Raw genomic sequence first — 24,562 nt, 5'->3', positions numbered from 1 at the left:
TTTTTATATATTACTGATTTAAGATATTTGATTGAAATATGCTTTGTGATATTGTGCTTCACATTTATTTTACTTAGAGTTCATTGTAATTCTTGACCTACATTTTTCATCGTTTGGAAAATTCTGTCATTTTTTTGAACAACTCTTTGTGCTTTGATTTTTTACTCCTTTGAGAAATCTAATTTTATACCTATTAAATTTATCAGATAATACAGTGATGTGGTTTTCATTTTCTGAAAAGCTTTTTTGCTTTGTTTTGGATTATGTCTGCAGGTAACAATTATTTTTGTGACTTCTGTTCACTCCTGAAATTCATTTTGTGTACTTTTCATCTTAGATATTGTACATTGAAGTGTAATTTTGAAGTGGAAGTTTGATTTTTGTTATGCTCCTATCTACATGGCCTTAGTTAACTTTTTAAACATATAGACTATGGTTTTTCAAACTTGCTTTACTGACATTGTTATAGTCTCGGGTCAGTTTTTCTGAACCAGCTTTGCTCTTCTTTGTGGTTCACATTTTTCAGCTTCCCAGATTGCTCATTATATTTGATTCTATTCAGACTTGGAAAATTTTACCCATTTTATGGTACTTGGGAATATGCAAATTCTTTTTGAACTTGGCCCCAGGCCTGCTGTAGTTATATAACTTGAACATGGTTTTATCCTTTTGGATATTGCTCTCAAGGTTTGTTTAATGGATCCAGTTTTTGTTCTAGATCAAATTAATTTTCATTACGGAGATGAAATCCTTCCAGTAACTTTGTCTAATTCCATGAAACATAAGATTTTTCTGCTCTTTTTGTTTTGTTTTGTTTTGTTTTAGATTTTTCATTGGTTGGACAAGGCACTGTTCTTTCTAATCAAATGAAATAGTTCTTCCCAAAGCCTCATGCAGTTATTTTGAACACAAGGACCCCTCATCAGTATAAGACATACTACCCTGTTTAATACTCAAGGTAGCTCTGCAGAGGTTGCTAGCTCTTCCCATGTGCATTGTTCTCTTTTCTGTCTTTTGTCTTGTGAACTCTTGAACACTCAGATCTTTCTCTTAAGTCAAGTTGGATTACCACTTTCCTACTGCCTTCCCCTTGTCTGGTCAATTCTTGTAATCTCTCACAACACAGTGAGCTGTGACCATCCCAAGGGTCATCTTTTCCTCACCACATCTCAGGAATTTCATTGCCTTATGCTTGAGGTTCAGGATTTTCAAACACTTTGTTTTTCTTGATCATTTCTTTTTGTTTTTTTTTTTGTTTGTTTGTTTGTTTGTTTGTTGGCATCAGGCACCAAACTCAGGACTCTGCACTTGCCAGGTAGGCACTCATTGTACTGAGCTATATTCTTGGACCTAAAAACTTTATTTTTCTTATCATCCCTTTTTCCCCTCCTCTCCCTCATCTTCTCCCATTACATCAGCACTTCCTCCCTTCCCTTTTCTTTCTTCTTTCATTCATCTCTTTGATATTTTTTTCAGGTAAGAGTCAAACCCAGTTCCTGTTAAGCTCTCTCCACAAGTTTCAGGTCTCCTTTTATCTGGAGTTTAACAAAATTAGTAAAATAATATTTGACCTAGGAGTTTTACATTTTAACTGCTTTTTAAAATGTTCCAATTTCTAGTCGGATATAACAGATGTATTCACATCCCAAATAACAATTTACTCTTATAGCCAAAACTACTAAAAATCAGAGTATTATGAAAATATAATGTTGTTGAGAAAAAAATATACAAGTAAGCATTTATAACCGATTAGAGAATCACCAAGTGCCAAATCTCTAGGTATACCAGTATGCCTACAGCAAGATGACCAAAAGTAAGAATTTTAGTTAAAGTTTGTTGCAACATACTGACACCTATTCCAAACTTATATTTTTAAACACAGTGAATCTTATACTTGTATGCTGAACCTTAGAATTGAATTTTCCAGTTTTAAGTTCAGAATGTTATTATGTTGAGAAATTTAAAAATACTACTTCCAATACTGGATTTCCCTCAATATACTATGTTCCCCTTTTCCATGAAGCTCTGGTGTATGTAAATACTAACTTGAAATCTCTTGAATATTTGAATATTCTTAGACTCTACTAAAGCACTGAATAAACCAACCAAAAAGAAACAAAAAAACTTTTTGTAACAAGTATTAACATGTACTTTTTAAAAAGTTACAAATGTAGTAGAATTCTTTTCCCTTTTATTATAAGGCTTTCCAATTTTCTAATTCCAAATTGAAAATTTTCTGATAATCAACAGTTGTTAGAATTCAACAAAAACAGCATAATAAATGTGAAAAATTTTAAAAATGTGAAAACTGCATTTAGAATTAGCACTTAACAATTCTGTTGTCTATTGTTTCTGAAGGCTCCAAATCATTCTTAAACATGACTATTCCTGTGATGAGATTAAAACTCAAAATGATGTGCTGCATTGTATTTCCACTCACAATGGAGTTTTCTTTGAGTCATAAAAGTGTAGCACGTCATTTTCTCTTGTCAAACCACCTTCGTCATTCTTTCATTAACATTTGCGTGAATGTGTTTCAGTGTTATTTATATGCAGTGAAATACTACTTTGCCATGAAGAAGGAAAATTTGAGTCATTTATAGAAAAATGGATGCACCTTGAAACCATAGTGTTAAGTGAAGTTTCTCAGACACACTAGATTAAATACTGTATGGCTTCTCTCATATGAAAATCCATTCTATCTATTTTATCTATTTCTCTATCTATCTATCATCTGTGTATCATCAATCATCTATCTATAGACAGAGAGCAAGAGTCCACCAAAAATTGTATATGTACCCCAGGAAAAGAAAAATAGTATGATTTTTTTTCAACAGATGATGTTAACACGCTATGGGTGACCTAAAGAATTTCATCTATCACAGAAATCTCATCATATTACTGGACCTTTGAGAAGCAACTATAAATCCATGTTCACGGTCTCAGTGACCAAGGTTACCCAAGCAGTATTTTACTGTACTGATAAACGCCTGCTAGTTAATCACCCCAACTTTCAACAGTTTTTATAATTGTAGGGGCCAAAGGTAATTTGTATTAATCTCATGATGTCTCAATATTTACTATTAAAATATTACATAATTTTTTCTTTTTCTATAGTGTGCATACATTTTTGTAGGATATATATTATTTATTATATATTATATCTAATAAAAGAGAAGTAATAGGAAAAAAGAGAAAAAAGGGTTATTTTAATCCAGTTTGGACGATATATCTAAATGTGTTCCTTGATTTAGTACAATTTCTTGTATGTTTTATATGTTCTTTGGCCTATTAGACTGATTTTCAGGCTGTATATCTGATAATTATCTTTATGAGGTCATCTATGATAAATAGATGAATGCAATGCTGGAAAAATAAAAGCGAGTCAGGAAGGGGAAGAAAGAAATAAATTGAAATGTGTTATGTGCACGTACCAATACCCTGTTCATTTAAACACCCAAACAGACATTTACTTTCTACCAAGAGAATAAAAATCTCTCCCCCTTAACCTTAGATACAACTTTCATCTTTTGTTATATGTCTGTGTTTAAGAGGAAAATGAAGATTAGAAAAAGAATAAAGAAATTAAAAAGTGGCAAAATGGCAAGAAATATGGTGTCAGGAATCAGACACCAAGTGTTAAATGCCTAGCTCTACTATTTTCAGATTTTTATTGTAGTAAAATTAGTTACTCTAGGTACTAGTTACATCTCACTCTGCTTTTTTGAGTAACCAACTTCCCAAAGAGATACATAAATTATGAGGGCCTTGGGGTGTTAAGAGTATTGATTCACACACTCTAAATATTTGCTATTCTGTCTGGTAGAATGCAAATTCCTAATCAATTCTACTTATAACAAATCTTCATTGATTCAATAGTATTTGTTGAGAAATGACATGTTTTGTGATAGGAATAAAATACTGAGTAAAATAGACACACTAGTCTACACTTGGAACCTTCAGTTACAGACACAAAAAAACCCATAAATATTAAAATATGGTTGCAACCTTCAGTATAAACTGAAGAAAATAGTTATTGTAACATAAAAGAGGAGATATAAACTTGTTAGGCAAATCACAGCTGAGATCTTTAAGAAAAGAACTTGAGAAAACTCTGTTCATGATATATCAATGATGAATAGAAATGAACTCAGAAAGTGGTTGGTTAAGAGATAGAGAACCACTATTGAGGGGAACAAACAGGTTTGTGAGGCTTGGAGCAGGGACAAATCATACATAAGGACAATGTTTCTGGAGAACAGAGCTTTGTGAGTAAAGGCTCACACAGGAGAAGAGGTAAGTCAGAGTCAGGAAGTCTTCGGGATATATTGTGGGCAAGGAGTGTTTCATGGTATAGTGATCAGAGAATTGTGGAAATTATTTTCCAAAAAAAAAAAAAAAGGGCAGCAAGTACAAGGAAAAACAGTTCATCTTTTTACTTTAATATATGCACCAAATTTAGAGAATTAATTACATGACAAAAAGATATGAGGATCAGTGATACAGATGATAGTACAGTTGCAAAAACGTAGGAGTTAGATTAGGTGTAACAAGTAAAGATGGATCTAGGAGACAGATAAAAGGGTGACTTCCTAAGTAAATTTCCAAGGCTTTTTTAGGATATATAAAACCAAAAGGAAGAAGATGTTCACAAATATGATCCAGGATTCATGGAGAGTTATTCTGTGAGGTGAGGAGAATGGAAATTGAGCAAGATAGGAGGGAGATTAGAAGTTCTCCATGTTTTCCTGTTGTACTTAAATGAACAGTCTTTGAAAGTCACCAGAGAAGTCAGGTAGAAAGGTGGGTAGACGAGATCAGAAGTCATGGAGAGAACTGATCTATAGACACAACTTTGGAAACATGGTCTCTGGATGCAACTAAACCCTGGAATCTGATGAATGCACTTTAAGAATTTAGTTTCTAAACAACAATCAGGTAAAACATGATATCGGTTCTACTACATCATAAACTACAAGAATACAAATATTATTCTTGTTGCTTACTTGGTTACATGTGAAATTTTGGATAAAAATATCAACAACACAAATACAAAGTGATATATCTAAGCAGGAAATTACATACTTTCTAAGCTAAGTTTGGACAGAAATGAATAGAAATTAAAGATTAATAGATAAGTAATTTGCTATTTAAATCTTATTATAGACAAGATGATCAAGTAGTAGAGTACTGAGATTTGTTTAGGATAGTGTATGACTATAGCTGTTTAGTGTAGTAAGGTAGGATAAGATACATATTGTGTTTGAACAACTCATTAGTTTATCTTTGCATTCCTGCTACTTTTCTGTTCAGTCTATGAAACTAATTCTTCTAAGATTATAAGATTATGGTCAACTTTCTTCTAAGTTTTCTCCATCTGCTCTTGTAACAACAAGTTGCACCAATTAAGCTACTCATATATGTCTAAAAGAATGTTTTAGCTAGTGGGAGACTAAATGAACAAAGAGGTAAAACAATTAATGAGTACAAGGAACATGACAGAAAGGGCAAAATATTGTTTTATACATGAGGGTTAATTTACTATAGAAATCAATATTGGGAAAACAAAGTGATAAGTATTAAATTTGATATATTTAAGTGCATAGTAATAATTTAAGTAATAGCAATTGATAAGTGTGGTTTATACAGTTTAAATATTCATCATCATAGATATTGTATAATCACAGAAAAACTGATTCTATGTTATTGATCATTTTGAACAAGGCTCTGAAGTACAATGAAATTTTCATTCAATATTTTATTTTATGAGTGCTGTCTGTTCTTAGAAATGGACCCTACAATCATCATACATTAAGATATCATATATTGTTAATGGATAATTGCTAATACACTAGTGAAATTCCTAATAGTGCATATAGAATCAATGCCTTAAGAAAGTTTAAGAATAAAAGAAATCCATCAAATACTAAAAGTGCCAACTGATTTGTCCAGGAAGAAATTCAGATTTCTCTAAATCATGTAAGTACTAACAAAAATTTTTAAATAAGATCAAACTTGATTTTCAATAGTTTACACATGCAAAGTCTCATAGGACACCCTGCTACCAACAGTAAGGATAATTTTGGTTGGTGCTCATATTATTTTCAGAATTCTTATATCTTAGAACTTTCTGTGAAATTCAAAATAATGAAAGATATTCAAAGGTAACTGCAGTTTGACTATTTTATTTCTGTTTAAACTATTTGTGGCAATTCATGAGTATGACATAGCAGAAGAGATCGAAGATCACTGAAAGATTACTGACAGTCAGTGTCCAGTCCATCCTCCAAGACAGCCCAGAAGGTTGCCATTAGCGAAGAACCTTCAGCACGAGAAAATCTTGACTAGGAGCCCTGAACTGAAGCCTCTGTGGCCTTTTAGTGATAGAACCAGGAGGCAAGATAAAAGAAAAAAAGAAGAGTGTCTGGACAGGAACTCATATACAGGACAGGGGAAGACTGGGAAGGTCAGGTTGGTCTGATAAATGACTGACCTCGGGACCAATCTAAATGATAAATTGGAGTATGGGAGGACCAAGGCCAGAGTATTCATTCCTTAGTCAGTACACTGGATCCTAGGTGGACTTGTATCTCTGTAGGCTGTCTTTTAATTTCTAACCATGCATTCCAGGAGACCGTAGGAATGAGGCTCCAAAAGTTCTCTGCATATCAGTCTCACACATAACTCCATAGCTAGTAGGTTATTCCTTTCATGTTATTAAATGTATTTTACTTTACTAAAGCAGTACTCCATTAATATTTTCAATTTCTCCAATTTAGATGAATATTTCCACAAATTGTTGACTCTGAATATTCGTCAGTTGCTTGAAAACATTATGTCATAAGCTACTTTTAAAAAATTCTAAAACATTACTATTCCTGGGTCAGATATATCCACCTGATTTTACTCTTCAGAAATCAATTATTTTCCTACACATATATGGGTTCTGTTCTTGAGTTGTCTCTCAAAATATCAGTTCCAGCAAACTAGTATCAACACTTTTCCATAAAATATAAAAGTGAATTGCTAAGTGTTTATGAATAAGTCCCCTCCTTTTTAAATTTTATGTTTGCAAAACTAAAGAATGTTTTAAAAACCAACACATTTTATTTTTAAAAAATAAAAATTGTAGGTAAGTATTGAATAAGTGTGTCTAATTAATTCATGGTATTTATAGTGTCTACTTATAACAATTTTGGTAAACTAACTTGATTGAATAATAGATAAACTTGTATTTAGGTCTTATACATAAGAACAACTTTTGACATACCTGAAGTTTCCAAATTGAGCCTCTCCATTAAAATAATAACTTTACATTATTTTAAATCTCTTAATACACACATCAGAATATTTTCAAAACTCTTAAAATTCAGATTAAATCTAGATAATACATATGATTTTAAAAATTTAGGTATTATTCTTGTATCTCTAGTATTACAGCCTAAGTAAGAAGTACATGTCCTTTTTTACATATTTTATGCAACTTAATCCAATTTGAAGAAGTTGATTCAAGCAAGTAAAGATTTAAAAAGATGCTTCTGTTTCTAATTTTTTCCTTGAGAATTAATTAAAATGTATGAGCATATTCATTATCATTTTCCTGTATTTCTTCTTCAATAATGTATTCTGATATCATATGAATCTAAATGAAAATCTTTTCATATCCTCATTATACATCCGAACTAGTAATGATATAGTGTAGAATAATAATGACTCAGTTGCTTAAAATACAACATTCAGAATGAATGTCCGGTGTTGAAAAGATTTTCTGTGTTTTTAAGGTAGCAGAACTGCACACAGTGTAATGTTAACAATAAACTAGAAATAAATATTGTCCACCTCTTATGCATATGCAGTTATTGATACTGAGCCAACAAATCTCAGACACTGAAGGCAGAAGGGACCAGCTTAGTTTCATTCTAAGTCCTATAGTGAAAAAAACAAAAGTGAATATAAGGTAGAAGGACCAGAAAGGACGCTGGGACAGAGAAAAGAGACGCTGTTTAGGGGAAGAGCAGAGATAAGATAACTGCCCATCGTTCTCCTTTTGTTCACCTTATTATTCCTAAGATATTGATTCCAGACACAGGAATTCGAGACAGCAATGCTAAGTCAGGCACCAGGCAAGTATATGAGATGTATTCAGATGGTGTTTAACGTCAGCTTCACCTCAAATAGATAATGGGAACGCTGATGTAATTTAATGACGGAGGATGGAAGGACGTTATAAAGTGAGAAAGATGAGAACCACTTAACTTAAGAATTTACCAGAACCCATGTATTTTCAATCGGTGGCCACCACTCTGAGATTTGCGAAAAGTAATGAGTATGAACCAATAGAAATTAATGAACAAACTTTTAATGAGATTACAACTCGCGTAATAAAAACTCGCTTGTTCTCCAACTCAGATTTTCCCCATGCAACGCCTTAACTTTGTGACTACCTGAGAGCGCGGGGAGAGGTGGGTGGAAATTGGGAGAAGCTGGGATCGGCGTGGGGACTTACTGTACCTGTGTCCACATCCTTCACCTGTTGCCTGGCCGGAGCTGGCCAGCTCCACTTTGAGCTCCTGCAGGGGCAGCCCCTTTTCGTGGGGTCCAGGAAAGTCCATGCCTGGCACCACCTCCTCCTCTAGGGACTCCACGTAGAAGAGAGTCCTGGCCGGCTGCGGGGGGCCCTGCCCGGGAGCCCCTGGCTGCAGCCTTGTGGCAACAGGCAGCAGGGTGCCATTCAGGGGGTTGAAGGAGGAGGAAGAGGACGCCGGGGAGGACGAGGAAGAGGAGGAAGAGGAAGGCTTCTTCCAGAAAGTGCTCACGCTGCCCTTCTCTTGGCTTTTGAGCAGGCGGTTTTGGCTGGGGCCCCAGTGCTCAAAACTGCCGCCGCCGTCCTGTTGCAGGCAGCCGCCTCCCGCCGGGCCACCTGGGGACGGCGACGGGTGGCTGAAGAGTTTCCAGCGGAGTCGCAGAATGTGCTTCACATCGAAGTCTTTTCGCCCAGAGCCGGACATGCTTTACGCAAAGGAGGCACAGGGACCGAAGCCTGCTCAGGAGTTGCCCTGCTATCAGACAGGGGAGGCCGACGGAGCTGCAGGCAGAAGAGGCAGCGGGATGCGCGGTGCGTCCCGGACTCCGGCAGGCGAGGGGACTGCGTAAGGGGCCGGCGGAGACCAGCGCGGACCGCAACGCAAAGCCGCGCGGCTGGCGGGGATCAGGTCCTTTGGACCCGCTCCTGGGAAACCACTGCTCCGGCACAGAGAGAGGCAAGAGTGAGTCGCCAAGCGCTGAGAATCCTCGATGTCCAGCCGCGCGGGAACCAAGGGGCTACTGCCTGCAGGGAAGACCCTGAGGCTGGAGACGCTCGAGGGGGGAGCCCGGGAGGTGGCCGCGGCTGATACACCTCCCGGGGATGCACTCCTGGCAGCCTTTGGGTGCTCCGGTCCTTGCAGCTCAGAGTTCAGTGCCTGGCGAGCTCGGAGAGAAAGAGCCCCAAGTCACCAAGAAGCCAAGAAGAGCACCCCGCAGCCTTCTGAGAGCACCTGCGCCCCTGCCCCTGCCTCTCCGGAGAATGCCCTGCAGCCTGCAGGGCACCTGTGAGAAAGGCAAACGCTTTCTGCAGTGAGAGAAGGGTGGCTTTGTAGAGTCAGTTAGTAAAAGACCAATAAATATTCCATAAAGCACGGGGAGGCAGTAGGAAAAGCCCGCCCGTGAGGCTGTCAAGGTCCTCACAGTACAATTTTCTCTCTGCCTCAGCGCCTCCTCCTCCCGCGTAAGTGACGCAGATGTGCACAGGGGCCTATACGGAGAGATGGAAGGAGGGAGGGAAGGCTTCAATCTTCCTTATGCAAGTGAGTCTGCTGCTCTTATTGTCTCCTTGCGTAGATCCTGTCACCTTTTTTCACCCTCCTTCCTCACTACATCACTGTGTAGCAATAAAAGTAAAACGAACAGGCGTTATGCTTCAGCATCGGTCAGCACCAGGCATGAATCCTGGCAGTGTAAACTTAATAGGCTGCCATCGGTTTTGCAGGTTGCAGGTTAATGGCTTGCATTATTTAATAAACAGCATCTTTTAACCTTTAGCCTTAGTTTCTCTATGGTGACACACTGGAGAAACAGGGAGGCTGGCGTCAAAGTGTGACGATGCCACCATCCTGACACTTTCATTGTGATTCTGCTATTAATGCACTCAGGCAGCGTTTCACTCCAGGGGGCCAGAGGCGCACGGTAGAAATTTGAAGATGGGTTGAATGCAGCGGACAGGTTTGACAAAATCAGTGCATGTGATAGTTAGCTGTATAATGAAAGCCGCTCGCCATAGAAACCGGGGATTGAGTAAAATGATGAAACAGAATCTCAAGGCATAACCTTCTAGTTATAAATGATGGTATAAAATGCTTGGTGTGGCTTAGGAAATAAATGAGTACAGCCAAAGGCTACTCTCCTGCAAGTAGGTGTTTGGAGAATGGAAGTTGTGTTTTCCTTTATAACTATATTTAGAATGATGAGGATTGTGGTCCCTGTCTAGACAGGAATTCTTGGAAACTTCTAATATTTATCTTTAATGGGCCTTTGAAATACAACGCAGTAACCTTTGCTGAAAGCTAAGGGACCAGGGAAGCAGTGTGTTGCTTAAGTCAACCAAGAATATGGTGATTGACCATTCTTGAAATTCACAGCTTCCCCAACTCCCAGCAGGGCATAAGAATCACACACTGAAAGGCACTTACATTATTGTTGTGTAACCACATAGCAGCAGAGTAAACAGAAGCAGAATCTAACTGCGCAATCCTTCTTAGACAAAGTTAGACGTTTTAATAAAACAACAAATTAAGTGCACGGAAGCCCTACTTTCGAGGAAAGGGAAATCTCTTTTGTGCATTTTAAATATTGATTTGCTGTACAACAGCTGGACTGCAATCCCCTGTGCCTTGATTTTTCTCTCAGTGTTCAGTGCTTAAAAAAAAAAGAAAAAGAAAAAAGCCCTTTAAAGCAAACAATGGTGACAGATCATTTTTATCCAAAACTGGAAGCAAGTATTTCCCTTAGGGGAGAAAACAATATATGAAATTACAGGTCACAAGCAGGACAGAGAGAACTTTTCATCAGAGGTAATTTGGGAATTTGAAGTTAATATAAATAATTTCTATACAAGTTGATGCTTTATAGATTTCCTAAATTGATTTTTAAAAATCATTTAAAATAATATATAACACAGAAGTCATTACAACTATATATTCTTCATTAATTAACAACTAATACCATTTAAACACTGTAGTGTAGAAACCCTTTCTATTGTCACACTGAGATTCACTTTTGTATTTCCCTTTTCTTCTGAATTGTTAATACTACTTTTCTACAACTTAAAAATTATCTATGTAAAGGTAATTATTTTATTGTACCTCAAGGAGATATTACATTGAATTTTGATATAAGGGACATGAAATCCAAATGTTACATCATATTAAACAGATGATTAGTAAGGCCTATAATTTAACCTTACAGTAGTATTTGGTGTATTTTAAATACTGCCATAGCCTACTAGTTAAATATAGCTACTTTTCTGATCATAGGTTTGAAATATTACTCTTCTTAATGAAGATATTAAAATAAAAATCATCTAAGTTTCAAAGCAAAATATTTAAGATTTAAAAAATAAAGTATGTGTGAAATTATGCTAAACTGAAATGACTAACAATTATGAGTCTAATTTTTCATTCTATGCTATTATACTTTGGGGAGAAGAAGGAAGGTTAATGAAGGGAGAAAAAATACAGGAAGGTAAAGAAGATAAAGGAAGGAAAAAGAGGGAGAAAGAAAAAATTACTGGGTTCTCATGACTTAATTTTACATATTAGATAAAATTTTAAAAAAAATACAGCTTTTAAAATGTTGCACTAATATTTATTTATCAAGTATCCAAAATGAATATTGTTAATCAAGCACTTAACATATACTGAGTCTAAGTGTTCATTTTGTAACAAATGTGAACTAACTAGGCTCTTTGCAGCCTGCTGGAAGAGCTCACAAAGGAGAATTTTGTAAGCAGTTATAATTTGTAATGAACTATAAGTCACTTAAACTAAGATTTAAGATAACCAAGCTTACAGAGAAAAGGACATTGACATAATAAAGATCACTGTTGGGCTGGGGATTTAGCTCAGCGGCAAAGCACCCGCCTGGCAAGCGCAAGGTCGTGAGTTCGGTTCCCGATACCGGAGAAAAAAAAAAAAAAAAAAAAAAAAAAAAGATCACTGTTAAGAATCCTAGCAATAACATTACACTTTCTTTAAAAGACAAAACTAGGGGCTGGGGATTTAGCTCAGCGGCAAAGCGCTTGCCTGGCAAGCGCAAGGTCGTGAGTTCGGTTCCCGGTACCGGAAAAAAAAAGACAAAACTAATTCAACTAATTCAAACTAACTCTACTATTGAGTGAAATTCAACTGTCAGTTCAATCAGGGTTTTCCAAATAGATATCCATATGGTTGCCATGGTTCCCATTGAACTTGACATTATTAAACCTAATAATGTTGATAATGGAGAATGTTTGAGAATTTACTCTACTTTAGTATACAATTATTCTCATGGTTAGTAAATCCATCTTGACTATTAAGTACACCATACTGAAAATGCCTAGAATTTAAATGTTATTTTTATTTTTATTTTTTATTTTTTGGTCTTTTTGAGGCAGGGTCTTGCTGTGCAGTTCAGGCTGGCCTTGAGCTCACTTTGTAGCCCAGGATGGTCTCAAACTTGCAAGGATCCTCCTGCCTCAGCCTCCTGAGTGCTGGGATTACAAACATGTGTCACCACACTTGGCATACAACTCAAATGTTAAAGAGTAAGCAAAATTGGTTTTGGATCAAAATATTCATTAGCTAAAAACTTTTCATTTGTAGTAATCATGTTCTACATGAATTCAATTAAGTGTGTACTTATTTGAAACAAAGTGGTTCTCTTGAATGTCTTCAACAGCATTTCTGCAATATCTGGAAAGCTACTTCTAACTAAAAATACCCAGCTGAAACATTTGAATGGACAATTATGCTCCTGTATTTTTGTTTTTGATTAATTGTAATGAAACATATCTATCTACATATAAAAATTTTGAATTAGTCAAAATCACTAAATATCATTTAAAATAAATGTACCTCATTCTCAGTGTGTAAATAAAATAAAGATATTGTATAACAATATTTTATATTAACAATGTTTGAATCATAGTTTCAATAGCATTTAAAATATCCCATGCAAGGTATCAATGGTTCCTACCTTTTTACAACAAAAAATAATGTGTTCTGTGCCTATTAATCTTGGTGATAGTGCAGGTACGTTTTACAGTTAAGTAGCAATTAAGTGACTACTTAATAAACATTCATAAGTGTTAATTGATCCTCAGGGGCCATTTTAATTTACTTGGGCTCTTTGGTTCACTTGACCTTTTGATTTAGCTCTGGTGATATGTTGAGAATTTCTCATAGAGTTTAGTGAGTTCATTGCATAAATATATGAAGTTACCATGACATTTACAATGATAACACAGATTTTATTTGTGTCTATTCATGTCACAAAATTGTGTACAGAACCTTGAACTTAATTCATGAAAATTCATTATTTTGACTTTTTACTGGATGCTATCTGGTTTATCATACAGCTTGAGGAGGTACAAGTCACAAAAACATTAACAGTCATAAATATATTACTGAATCAAAAACTAATATCTCCCTATTGATTGATATCAATATATTTAGTGCAGTTATGCATAAATTTGATAGGTGCAATTATTTTCAATATTTTTATTTCCAAGATTTTCTAACATATAAAACTTTTTGAGTGTACCACTTTCTGATTTTGCACCACATTGGAATCACAGCCGAACAATACTGCTTCGCTAAAATTTTTAGTTCCAAAAAGGTTAAAATTTCTCTAGCATGGGGCTGGGGATTTAGCTCAGGGGCAAAGCGTCTGCCTGGCAAGCGCAAGGTCGTGAGTTCGGTTCCCGGTACCGGAGAAAAACCAAAAAAAAAAAAATTTCTCTAGCATAAAGAAAAAACTTCATTACTTCACATTCTTTACTTAGATTTGCTTATAGCACTGTCAGGCAATGTGCCCCCTGAAGTTTTCATTATTAGGATGAAAATTAAAATAGCAAATTGGATTTTATAAAACTTAGATTTAGAAGTGAGGGCATATAATATCGTTGTGAATCTAAATAAAATAATAAGTTTAAAATATTAGTTGGTACAATTACTCTTATCTATTTTACTGTTTAGAAGACTGGGAAATTCCTTTTCCTTTTGAAACAACCTTGAATGAAATTTGTGTATGTTGTTCTCCTTCCTCAGATGTCTTTTGGGACATAGGCCTTAGAAAACTTGGGATTTTTGTAATAGCAGGTTCCTATGTGTCTTTCCATGTCAGTTCACATTTGTGAAATCTTTATCTTTCTATTCATCCTATAATAATATAGATTTTCTGGGGCAAAATTATACAATATGTGGCTTATGAAATTAAGATATGGTTTGTCTTAGCACAACTTGAGTCAGGGATGTAAAATTTAAAAAGCAAATAGTTTCCAAGTTCTCCTTTTGCCAAAACTGAGTGTGTCAGTAATGTGCCACTATAAAACCTAAGAACAACACTCTTCTACATGGTCTAGTTTGGAAATTGTGTTGTGATTTTAATTCAAATATATTATACATTAAACAGCATCAATAATATTCTGAGAAATTGAATTCCTTTTGATCTTTGTTAAATAAATAATTTAGCTTCCAGCATCTAATTTGGAAACCACGACTTAGGATACTTAATCTTTTGCTGAGCCTTACTACCAGTTAAGACACCTTTCCTTTTCACCCAAAAAGCTTATCATTGTGAGCTTGATGAAAAACTAACAGGATGACCTCTTGCCTTGGAGTCTCCTGAAATGGACAGTGATGGCCTCACCCTGCCGCTGCTGCTCTGACTGCCCACCATCATGCAAGACGGAAATTTTCACTTTTACAGAGCAGAGGAAATATGACATATACTGTTCATGAAAACATGGTGAAGTTGGAAACAAGTATAAACTTATAAGTCTGAACCCTGTACATACCTCCTGAAATTGTAAACTACTTAAATTGTAATGATTGTATTTTTGACAAAATTATAGGGAAAAATAAGAGTAGTGAAACAATAAAATTTCAGCATATGTTGCATTTTTAAAATCTCCTCACACTACACAATTATTCAGATTACAAATAAAATGATTTTTATAGCAGCTACATGCAAAAATTTTGTTGATTGTCTTTAGGTCCCTCTTTAAAAATCATCCAGGAAAATGAACAGAGAGTTATAATTTTGTGACACTCCACTAAGTATGACAACTATTTCAGTCAATCCTTGTACAAATCTTATGTAAGTATCAGAAAATAGACTTAATATTAAAACTGCATTTGCAAGATTTTCCCTTAACTGATGGAGAAACTACCTCAGAGTTATATTCTCTACTACACTTTAGTTCACATTTTTCTACTATTCTTAAGTCTAAAGTTTGAAAGTAAATGCATGTAGGTATGAATTTCAATATTTTTTCTGGATTGTATGAAGTTGCTCTGCTCAAATAGAAGACAGATTTTTATATTTAAAATTTGAAGTTTCTCTTTAGTGTGTTGTATATGTGTGAGTGCATGGTACTTTATTTGGAATGCTATAACAGAAGACGACAGAGTGTATAATTTTTTTGAAAAATGGAAGTTTATTCTGTCATAGTTCTAGAGCCTAGGAAAAGTCCATGATCAAGCTCTCAGAATTTGGCCTGGTGAGGACCTTCATTCCGGGTCCTCACAGGGTAGAAGAGCAAAAGAGTGCAAACCTGTTCTTACAGGACCATTTTAAAGTGATAATCAATGTATTTTTCTACTAAAAAACATTTTCTTTGGGAGGACAAGTCCTTCCTGGGAAAATGATGATTATTTTATAAACCAGGATGATTCTGGAGTTTAGACACCGTGCCTTACTAAATTTCAAATTCATATCTCCTAATAAGCCTTCTGTGACTGAAATTTCAATGAAATAGTACATTTGAATTTATAGTCATGAGCAACAGTGAAAGGGAAATGGTATTTTATAATGTAGGAAAGAACAGAAAATAAGTGGTAAATAAAAGTATTTGTGTGACTCAGCTTTTCACTGCTGTAATGAAATAACTGAGAACATTAAAATAAGGGAAGATGTATTATGCCTCAGGATTTCAGAGGTTTAATGCCATAAATGATTTTTGGGCCTATGATGGGGCAGTCAGTCTATCACACAAAAATGAGTGTGGTGGTAAAAGTCACTTACCTTGTGATGATCAGGAAAGGAAGAACAGGAGGGAAAGAGAAGATAGGAGAGAGGCGATAGGAGAAAGGAGGGATAAACATGGAGAGACAGAGAAAGAGGGTGCCCAGGACAAGACGTATCCCTCTAGGGGGCATTTTCCAATAAAGCCCAACCTACTGAAATTTCCACTCTTCCTAAAGACCTCACTCTGAGCAATGTCACAATGAGCTCCAAGCTTTCATCACATGAGATTTTGGGGGATATATCAGAACCAAACCACAGCAGTACTGTAAAAATTCCTGTCTGTAGCTCCTCTGCACATGAGGAAAAAAAACTATAAAACTTAGTGGTTCATGGCATATTTCAATACTGTCATTTGTATTCATAAATGACTCCAAAACGTCCAAGGAAAATTCAGCATACAGTGGCAGAATTCAGAATGTATTTTCGGAAAGAAGCAATGCAATATATAATGCATTTATGGGAAACATTTAAAATGTTAAAAAATGTATTTTCAAAGTTTTTGTACTTAAATTCATGATCTTTTGTTACATTAATAATCCTATCTGTTTTCTATCTTTCACTTATTCAAACAAATTTTTTGTTGAGCATTTATTTTATTTCAGGCCACCTTAAAGGTGATAGAGGTGTGGCAGTTTAAAATAAAATGTAATCCAAAATCTGTGCCCTCAAAAACCTAGTATTCTTGAGATGAGAACTAAAATTCGATGTGTAAATAAGTGTATTACAAGTATTTCACGTGATATAAACATCTATGATGATGACTAAATTGTGGAAAGAATAAGGGGATTTAAAAGAAGGGATTAAAGTTAAATTGTCTGATCTAACTCTTCCAATAAGGTGGAAATCTGTCAGCGTCTAATAGGAAACAAAAGCATAGCTATTCATGTGTCTGGGACCAGGACCTGGGGCAAGAGAAGACAAAAGCAAGGGCCTTGAGTTATGCTGTTTTGTTATATCCAAAAGGGTGGAGAATGTGCTAAACCTTAGTGAGCAGAAAGACATAGTAGATGATCTCCCTATAATAAGACAAGAGAGATCAGACTATCTATTGGATCTTCTGGGGAAATGCAAGGATATGTAGACTTGTCTAAATGAGTGAGAAACTCCTGGAGGTTGCATAGCACTGCAGTAATGGCGTCTGACTTACTTTTCCCAGTATGCCTTTGGCAGCTGCCTTACAAAGACACAAAATAAACAAGGTAGAAAAAGAAAAACAATTAGGATACCATGGGAATAAACAATTTAAGAGATGCTATAAACTTGTATCAGAAGTCACAGCAAAGTCTAGTGTTTCTAGGTAATAGATTTTCCTCAAAGAGCGTGTTTTTGTTTTCCTTTTCTAAATATTTTCTATGTTTTAGAGAGTGTTTCACATTTGTTGCCTCTCATAGATGTACTTTTCTCTCTTTGTTTTTCTGTCTTGTTCACTGATACAGGACACTCACACAATCTAAATCACACACATGTGTAAATGAGGCTTTTTAAAGGATGAAAACTGTATATTTTATTTGATTACTTGAAGAGTTTACAGATCAGAAATTATTTGAGATGAATAAAACTAATACCTTATGTACAGTATGAGGACTACAGTATCATTGTTAAATTTGCTAAAGGAGTAGATTTTATATGCTCTTACCATGTGCACACACACACACACACACACACACACACATACACACACACACACACTTATCTTTGATAATGGTCATATTCATTGTCTCAACTGTAGTAATAGTGTTTTTTTCCCAGAGATTTTCAAATTTAGGGAGAAGAAATTTATAATTCAGTTCTGTGTGGACCCAATAAAATAAAATCTGCTAAGCAACTGTCAAATGCTTAGTGCTTTAAAGGTAGATATTTGTGCCAGATGTAGTGGCGCACCCCTGTACTCCCTGCATTTCGCAGGCTGAGGCTGGAGGATTGTGATAAGTTTGAGGCTAGCATGTGCTTCATAGTGAGTTCAAGCCATCATGAACTACATAGTGAGACCCTGCCTCAAAAACAAACAAACAAACAATACTTACTTGGAAATGATTTGTATATTTAAGTAACTTTCATAGTACTGCACAAAAATTTGTGCATAAGTAGTTGATACTGCAACTTTACAAGTCTATAAAAATACAAATTACTGTAAACTGAGTGTGCATTCACAATACATGATTCTTAATCATAATTTTGTTTTTTTTATCAACTGGGAATTTGGGAAATGAAAAACACAATTTGAAAGTCAACTTTTTATGTCATTTTATTGGATGAACAGTCAGTATTCATGCATCAGGCATGTTCTAAAACCATGTATTTTTTTAGAGTAGGAAGAATTTTTTGAGAGAAAGAAAGTTGCTCTCTGAAAAGGACAGAAGGGGGACGGAAAAGGGGTTGGTGTCTGCACACCAACCCTCTTCTCACAGGTGTTCTATTGAGCAAAGCCAAGAGGTGAGGTGGGCTTAAAGTGGAACAGAACTAAAATCAATCAATGAGATTACCAGGATTGCCACCAAACTATACTGATAAAATGGCAAATCAGAGGGTGGGTGTGAGGTGGGACAAACTATGGTAAACCAGTAAGTATCCAACAAGTATAATTGCTTCATTTTAAATAAGACACGTGCATTTAAAATATTTGATTCAAATCATTTAATTTACCTTTACCCTCATGTAAGTGGGGAGAATAACGAGAAGTTAGTGAATAAAGGAATTTATGACTTTTTAAAGAACAGCATTGGACTGTGAGGAACATAAAAGATACAATGATGCCCTGAGTAAACTTATAATAGTGGGAATGTAACTGTAAGTTCTACTAAGAAAATCAGAGGCGACTCTGCCAGTTAACAGAATTTAGCCATTTACATTTATTAAGCTGAACAAATGGAATTTATGAATACTACCAACCAGACAGGACATACTGTGTTTTCATTATAGTATAATTTAGAGAATTGAAGAAAAATTGTATGCCAGTCCAATCTGTTTTTTAATAAGAATGCTATATATCATAGAAAATTTATTTAAACATTAATTTCTTTTTAACCAGACTTGTCAGTACATGAACTTCCTTGCAGTTGTTGTTGTTGGTGGAATGGGTGTAATAGACTACTGCAACTTATGACACGACAAAGACTCAGTTCCTCTTGATTTTGCAGATTCTTGATTGAGGAAGCTCGGGATAACACATCACCCAGTGGCAGAAGCTTACCAGAGGACTCATTATCTACTGCTACAAATCTATACTTCAATAGGAGCTTTTGAACACCGACTATGATTTGTGTCACAAAAATGACCAGCATACATAGCTAATTGAAAGCATTTTTTATTTCTATAAGTCACTCAATCAGCATTGAGAATCAGCTATGTATTCATTTAGTGCATTGAAGGGAAAAGAAATATGTTTTAGTTAAGACACAAACACAAAAGAAAGATAGTGTATGACTAAACTCACACAATGCAATGTTTTAACTTTTTTCTAATTCTTAAAGTATACATGCACCTTTCAAATGATTTTCACAATTACTTCACAAGTTCCTTTACCAAAGGCAAATAAATTATAGGAAGATCTACTTAGCAATCACACAATTCTCCAGTGTTCAAATGAGCCTGTGGGAGGTTACTTCTTTAGTTAACAATACAAAATTTTACATGTTATAAACAGTTGTAAAATTCTTTCATTGACAACAATCACTAGTGAAGTTACCTATTTTATATAAGATTGGGTTCCATGATTCATTTCAGAGCTTGTTTGGCTGTGAATAGTGATCTTTAAAGCTACAGAATAGATCAGTAATTGGAGCATTAATTGTTTCCTATTCAAATGCATATCTTGTATAGGTACATGCATCCATATTTGAACACATATGGATATTCAAATCCCAGAGAATGATTGAACCAGGAACTAGGAGCATTAAAATGAAAACAAATAGTTTGCCATTCATTTCTTGTTTCACAGAGTAGATGGGTTTATGTGGCAAATACCAGGCATTAAACACTGCATTCAATACTTTCAGTGGAGGAAATTTAGAGTAGACATGGAGTTCCAGAGTTGTATTTTTTAATGTGATTTTATTATTGTTACCGAGAGCTGACAGATTTTAGGGAGCTGTTACACACATAACCTGTAACACATTTTCTTTCGTTTTTTTTTTTTTTTGGTTTTTCTCTGGTACCGGGAACCGAACTCACGACCTTGCGCTTGCCAGGCAGGCGCTCTGCCGCTGAGCTAAATCCCCAGCCCCAACACATTTTCTTTCAATAGGTTTTTCCAGCAGAGGACTAGGGAATTGTTAGATGTGGGTGACCATGGGAATCAATAGTGTTAGTAGGATTTAAGAGAATTAAAACACAAATAACCAGGGATTGATCAATGAGGAGAGATATGTTAATGGTGTTCAACAAATTTACTAATTTAATTAATCTATGATTTAGTTAGACCAAGAATACCTACCACTGATATTGATAAATTCACAAGAATAATTTAGACTTAGTTGGAGATGACTAAATACTTGTCATTAAATTGCTGCTATTGAATCATGGGACAAGTACAAATTGTACACTTTCTATGGGCTCTCACTGCACTATGATTTGGGTTTCTCCATGTCTTCTAAGAGCTCACTTTTAATTTAGATTGAAAAGCCATAAACAATTAATTAAATACATAAACAAGCTAAACATTTTGGGAAGTGTTTTCCGGAAACATCTTGGTGAGAGGGCACATGGTACTGCACATGTTTCTGTACTTGAAATAAAATCTTTAGAGAAATCCTGTGAAATTTCCATTAGAGTAGATCTAATGCTAGATAAGTTTGCTAATTAATAGATAAAGAGATAGAGAATATATACAGAAGAAAGAGATGATATCTGGAAAACAGAAAGAATCAACATCAGAGTAGATCTAATTCTAGATAAGTTTGCTAACTAATAAAGAGATAGAGACTATATACAGAGGAAAGAGATGGTATCTGGATCACAGAGAAAAAAAAATCTGCCTAAGAGTTAGAAAAGAGCAAACTACACTGAGGACAGGCTGCCAAAAGCCACTGAAAGCTTGGCAACCTGGAGGGTCATGAAGGTGTCCTTTCCCGAGCTTACAAGTCGAGGGAAAGGCATTTTGGTAAAGGCGTGATGTTAAAAGTCTAGGGTTCTCTGATTAAGTTGTAATTTTATTTTCATTAGAAAATCCAGGAAGGGTTTTAAGCTGGGAACTGACTTGTAATTTAACTTTTTATAAGAAAGATTGACTTTATTGGATTGGGGAAATGCAAGAGTTACAATAAAGAAGCATGCCATTCAGAAATATTTTTTCTCCAACAAAAGGAACGCCACATTAAACCAAGGTTCATTCAGTAGCAAAGTTCATAAACAAGTTGGAAGGTAGCAATGCTTGCCTTTATGCATAATGGACATCTTCATTTATTGTAGGAATTTTTGAAGTATAGTTAGAAGTAAGAGTCCTGAAATAAAGTATTTTTATACTAGCTAAATTTTGTTACCTTTCTTTATAAATTGTTTAATTCATCTTTCAACTTTTATTCTTTTATTTGTATATGCTTCCAGGGCACACTGATTGCATTCCTTGCAGAGAGCTGGTTTATGAACATAATACTCTTAATTCTGTGTTTTATTCCCTTTGGCTCAATTCCCTGTGTCTTCTTCCCATTACTTGGTCCTCTTCCTTTTTGCAACAGATATACTTCCATTTGCCTACTGTCTTTTTCTGTGCTCTTTCTTCACATTGTTTCTTAAAGAGAAACCATGCAATATTAAATTTGTGTGTCTGATTTATTTCCAAACAGAATTCTACAGGGGTTCAAGTAAAGCTGAGAGCTCAGTGGGGAGAAGCATCATGTGTAAAAAGCAAGGAGTATTACGTCCATAGAGTTCTGTATAATAAATGAATGAATTGAGAGGATATTGTGGAAAGTACTTTTGAAAGGCAAAATAAATATTTAGGACTATTTTCCAGATTATTAACCTAAAGATTTAAAAAGTAATGTAACCTATTTTAACTTTATATTAGTTTCTAGAATTTTCTGCATTGTAATCTAGATTTTCTGATAGTGATACAATGATCCTTTTGTTCAAAAATTGAGGTATTATGTTCATGAATAAAATTCTGCATGCAGAGGAAGGCCTGAAATTCTGCATTCTTTATTAATGAAGGCCAGTTGACATCTAATCTCAGATACTCAGCCATCTGTAAATGTTGTGCTTACATCAATCTAGTTTCCATTCTTCTGAAAATTAATGTAATTTTATTGTATTTTTTTCTTTTGGCAATCAACATTTCACCTGAATTTAGACTTCCTTGTTGCAATTTTACTATTTTCTTACTCTCAAATCATTAAAGGTCATTTTTATCCTATGATTTAACTTCACAGTTGCACAGTTTTAAATAAAACATGAACATAAATTTCTATGAATTATTGAAAATTAACTGAATAAAAGGATCATTTATAATTTTCTTTCTTAGACCGGAGGTCCTAAACAGAATTAATTCAGAGTAGGAAAGATTCAGAACCAAATATAAACAGCCAAATAATAAAGAAATGAAAATGTTTCATACACTGAAAATAGAATTTATTTTAATACTTTTAATATAAAAATAAAAGTATTTATGCAATTTTATAAAGCTACGGTACACATTACATGTTTTAGGATTCTTTCAGAACAGCATGTAGAAAAAATAATAGGATGGGAGAAAGTCCATCAGAACAAAAATACTGAAGTAATGGAGATTGGGAGGTAACTACTCTACAGAAAATTTACAACTATTGGTGATCAATCTTGAGTAAAAGAGATCAACATCAAAATATACCAAAATCTTAAAATTTTATAAATGAATAAACTCTGGGGTCACCCAGACTTGGATTTGATTTTAAGAACTGTGACTAAGTTGTGTAAACATGTTACAATAGCCACACATCTCTAAGACTTTGTTTCCTAGTTTATAAAACAGAAACTATAATGTTTCACAAGGTTCTGAAGAAAAATCCATTATATCTATATATCTCTATATATACCTATATATCTATATCTTTCATTTTAGGGTCTGCCATATAGAAAATACTAAGGAAATACATTAATCTCTGCCCTCCTTCATGCTATCTATAAATTGAAAGAGTTCATGGTAAATGCACTATTATTTAATAAGCAAATTATGAGACAAATTTTACTAGGTATTATAAATAAGGGATACTATAGTAGTTCAAAACATAACATGGTGCTTTGGTGCCTATAAGTAACAGCTTTTTGAAGGTGATATTAAGGAAAAATCATGTCCTTCAACAATATGTACTTCTGTGGTAATTTCATATTATTTTGATGGAAAAATACCAAAGAGTAACAAGACAACTTAACAAAACCTTTGTTCATCATTCAGACATTATCATGAATCGTGATATCAAATGTGAAAATTATTCAAAGTGAAATTGATTTTTGAAAATACAACCATTTTGTTACTGTTGGCACCCCTATGCCTCCGCCACTACCTGACTTGCTCATATAAACCACCTTGTGAAGGCAGTGGGCAAATGGTGAAGATTTGTATCACTGTAAAATTTCTGTCCTTTGGCATCATTTGAATATACCATGAACAGGCAATATCTGTGTAGTATGTTAACAAGAAGAAAATGGCAATGATGTGGTTAATGGAAAAAGATTTCAAATATGTAAAACCTATAAGAATTCATCATTAGACAAAAGCAATGCATACCAAAACGAGAAACCTAGGGACAAATGAATTACATCCACATAGAAAATGCTCCGCATAATAAATATTTAACTTAGTGCCTCAGGTTGTCACCAAAGATCCCACTTTGTTGAAATATTGTATTTATTTAAGATCAAAATATGTAAAGGATATATAAATTTGAGTTATTTGTAATTTACAGTTCAATTGCTAAAATATTGTTTCAGAGTAGGTTGAATGTAAGATATAGGCTTTTTGGAAATAAGATTTTTTTTGATGAAATACAGACAGGATTGAATTTATTTTAATTTCATTTGTGAGGAATAGATTTAGAGGCATAATATTACATCTTGAAAAAAAAAGGATTTGTTATGGGGTTTCATGGCATTTTCATTCATGTTATTCCCCTAGTATTTAAAGAAGATATAAGTGACATACTGTTCCTGTATTACTTTCTGCTTTTGTGCATTAGTAAGTAACCATAATTTCCCCCAAATCCATCGGTGGGAGGTCGCAGCTCTTTCATTTTCAAGTTACTAAATAATTGATCATGTTTTACGCTTC

General features: G+C 34.7%; 1 protein-coding gene across 1 annotated transcript in view; it reads right to left on the bottom strand.

Moving 5' to 3' along the window:
* Klhl1 (kelch-like family member 1) overlaps positions 1 to 9,237 on the bottom strand; it is a 392,040-nt gene extending 382,803 nt beyond the window's left edge. The window contains exon 1 of the mRNA XM_005374194.2: positions 8,512 to 9,237. Coding sequence (XP_005374251.1) covers positions 8,512 to 9,008 — 497 coding nt within the window. The 5' untranslated portion in view covers positions 9,009 to 9,237. The remainder of the gene's footprint in view (positions 1 to 8,511) is intronic.
* Positions 9,238 to 24,562: the final 15,325 nt, after the last annotated feature.

Source organism: Chinchilla lanigera, unplaced genomic scaffold, assembly GCF_000276665.1.
Source record: "Chinchilla lanigera isolate Chin_1 unplaced genomic scaffold, ChiLan1.0 scaffold00003, whole genome shotgun sequence".
Taxonomy (NCBI): Eukaryota; Metazoa; Chordata; class Mammalia; order Rodentia; family Chinchillidae; genus Chinchilla; species Chinchilla lanigera.
Note: the sequence above shows the minus strand (reverse complement) of the source record. Positions and strands in the feature narration are given on the sequence as shown.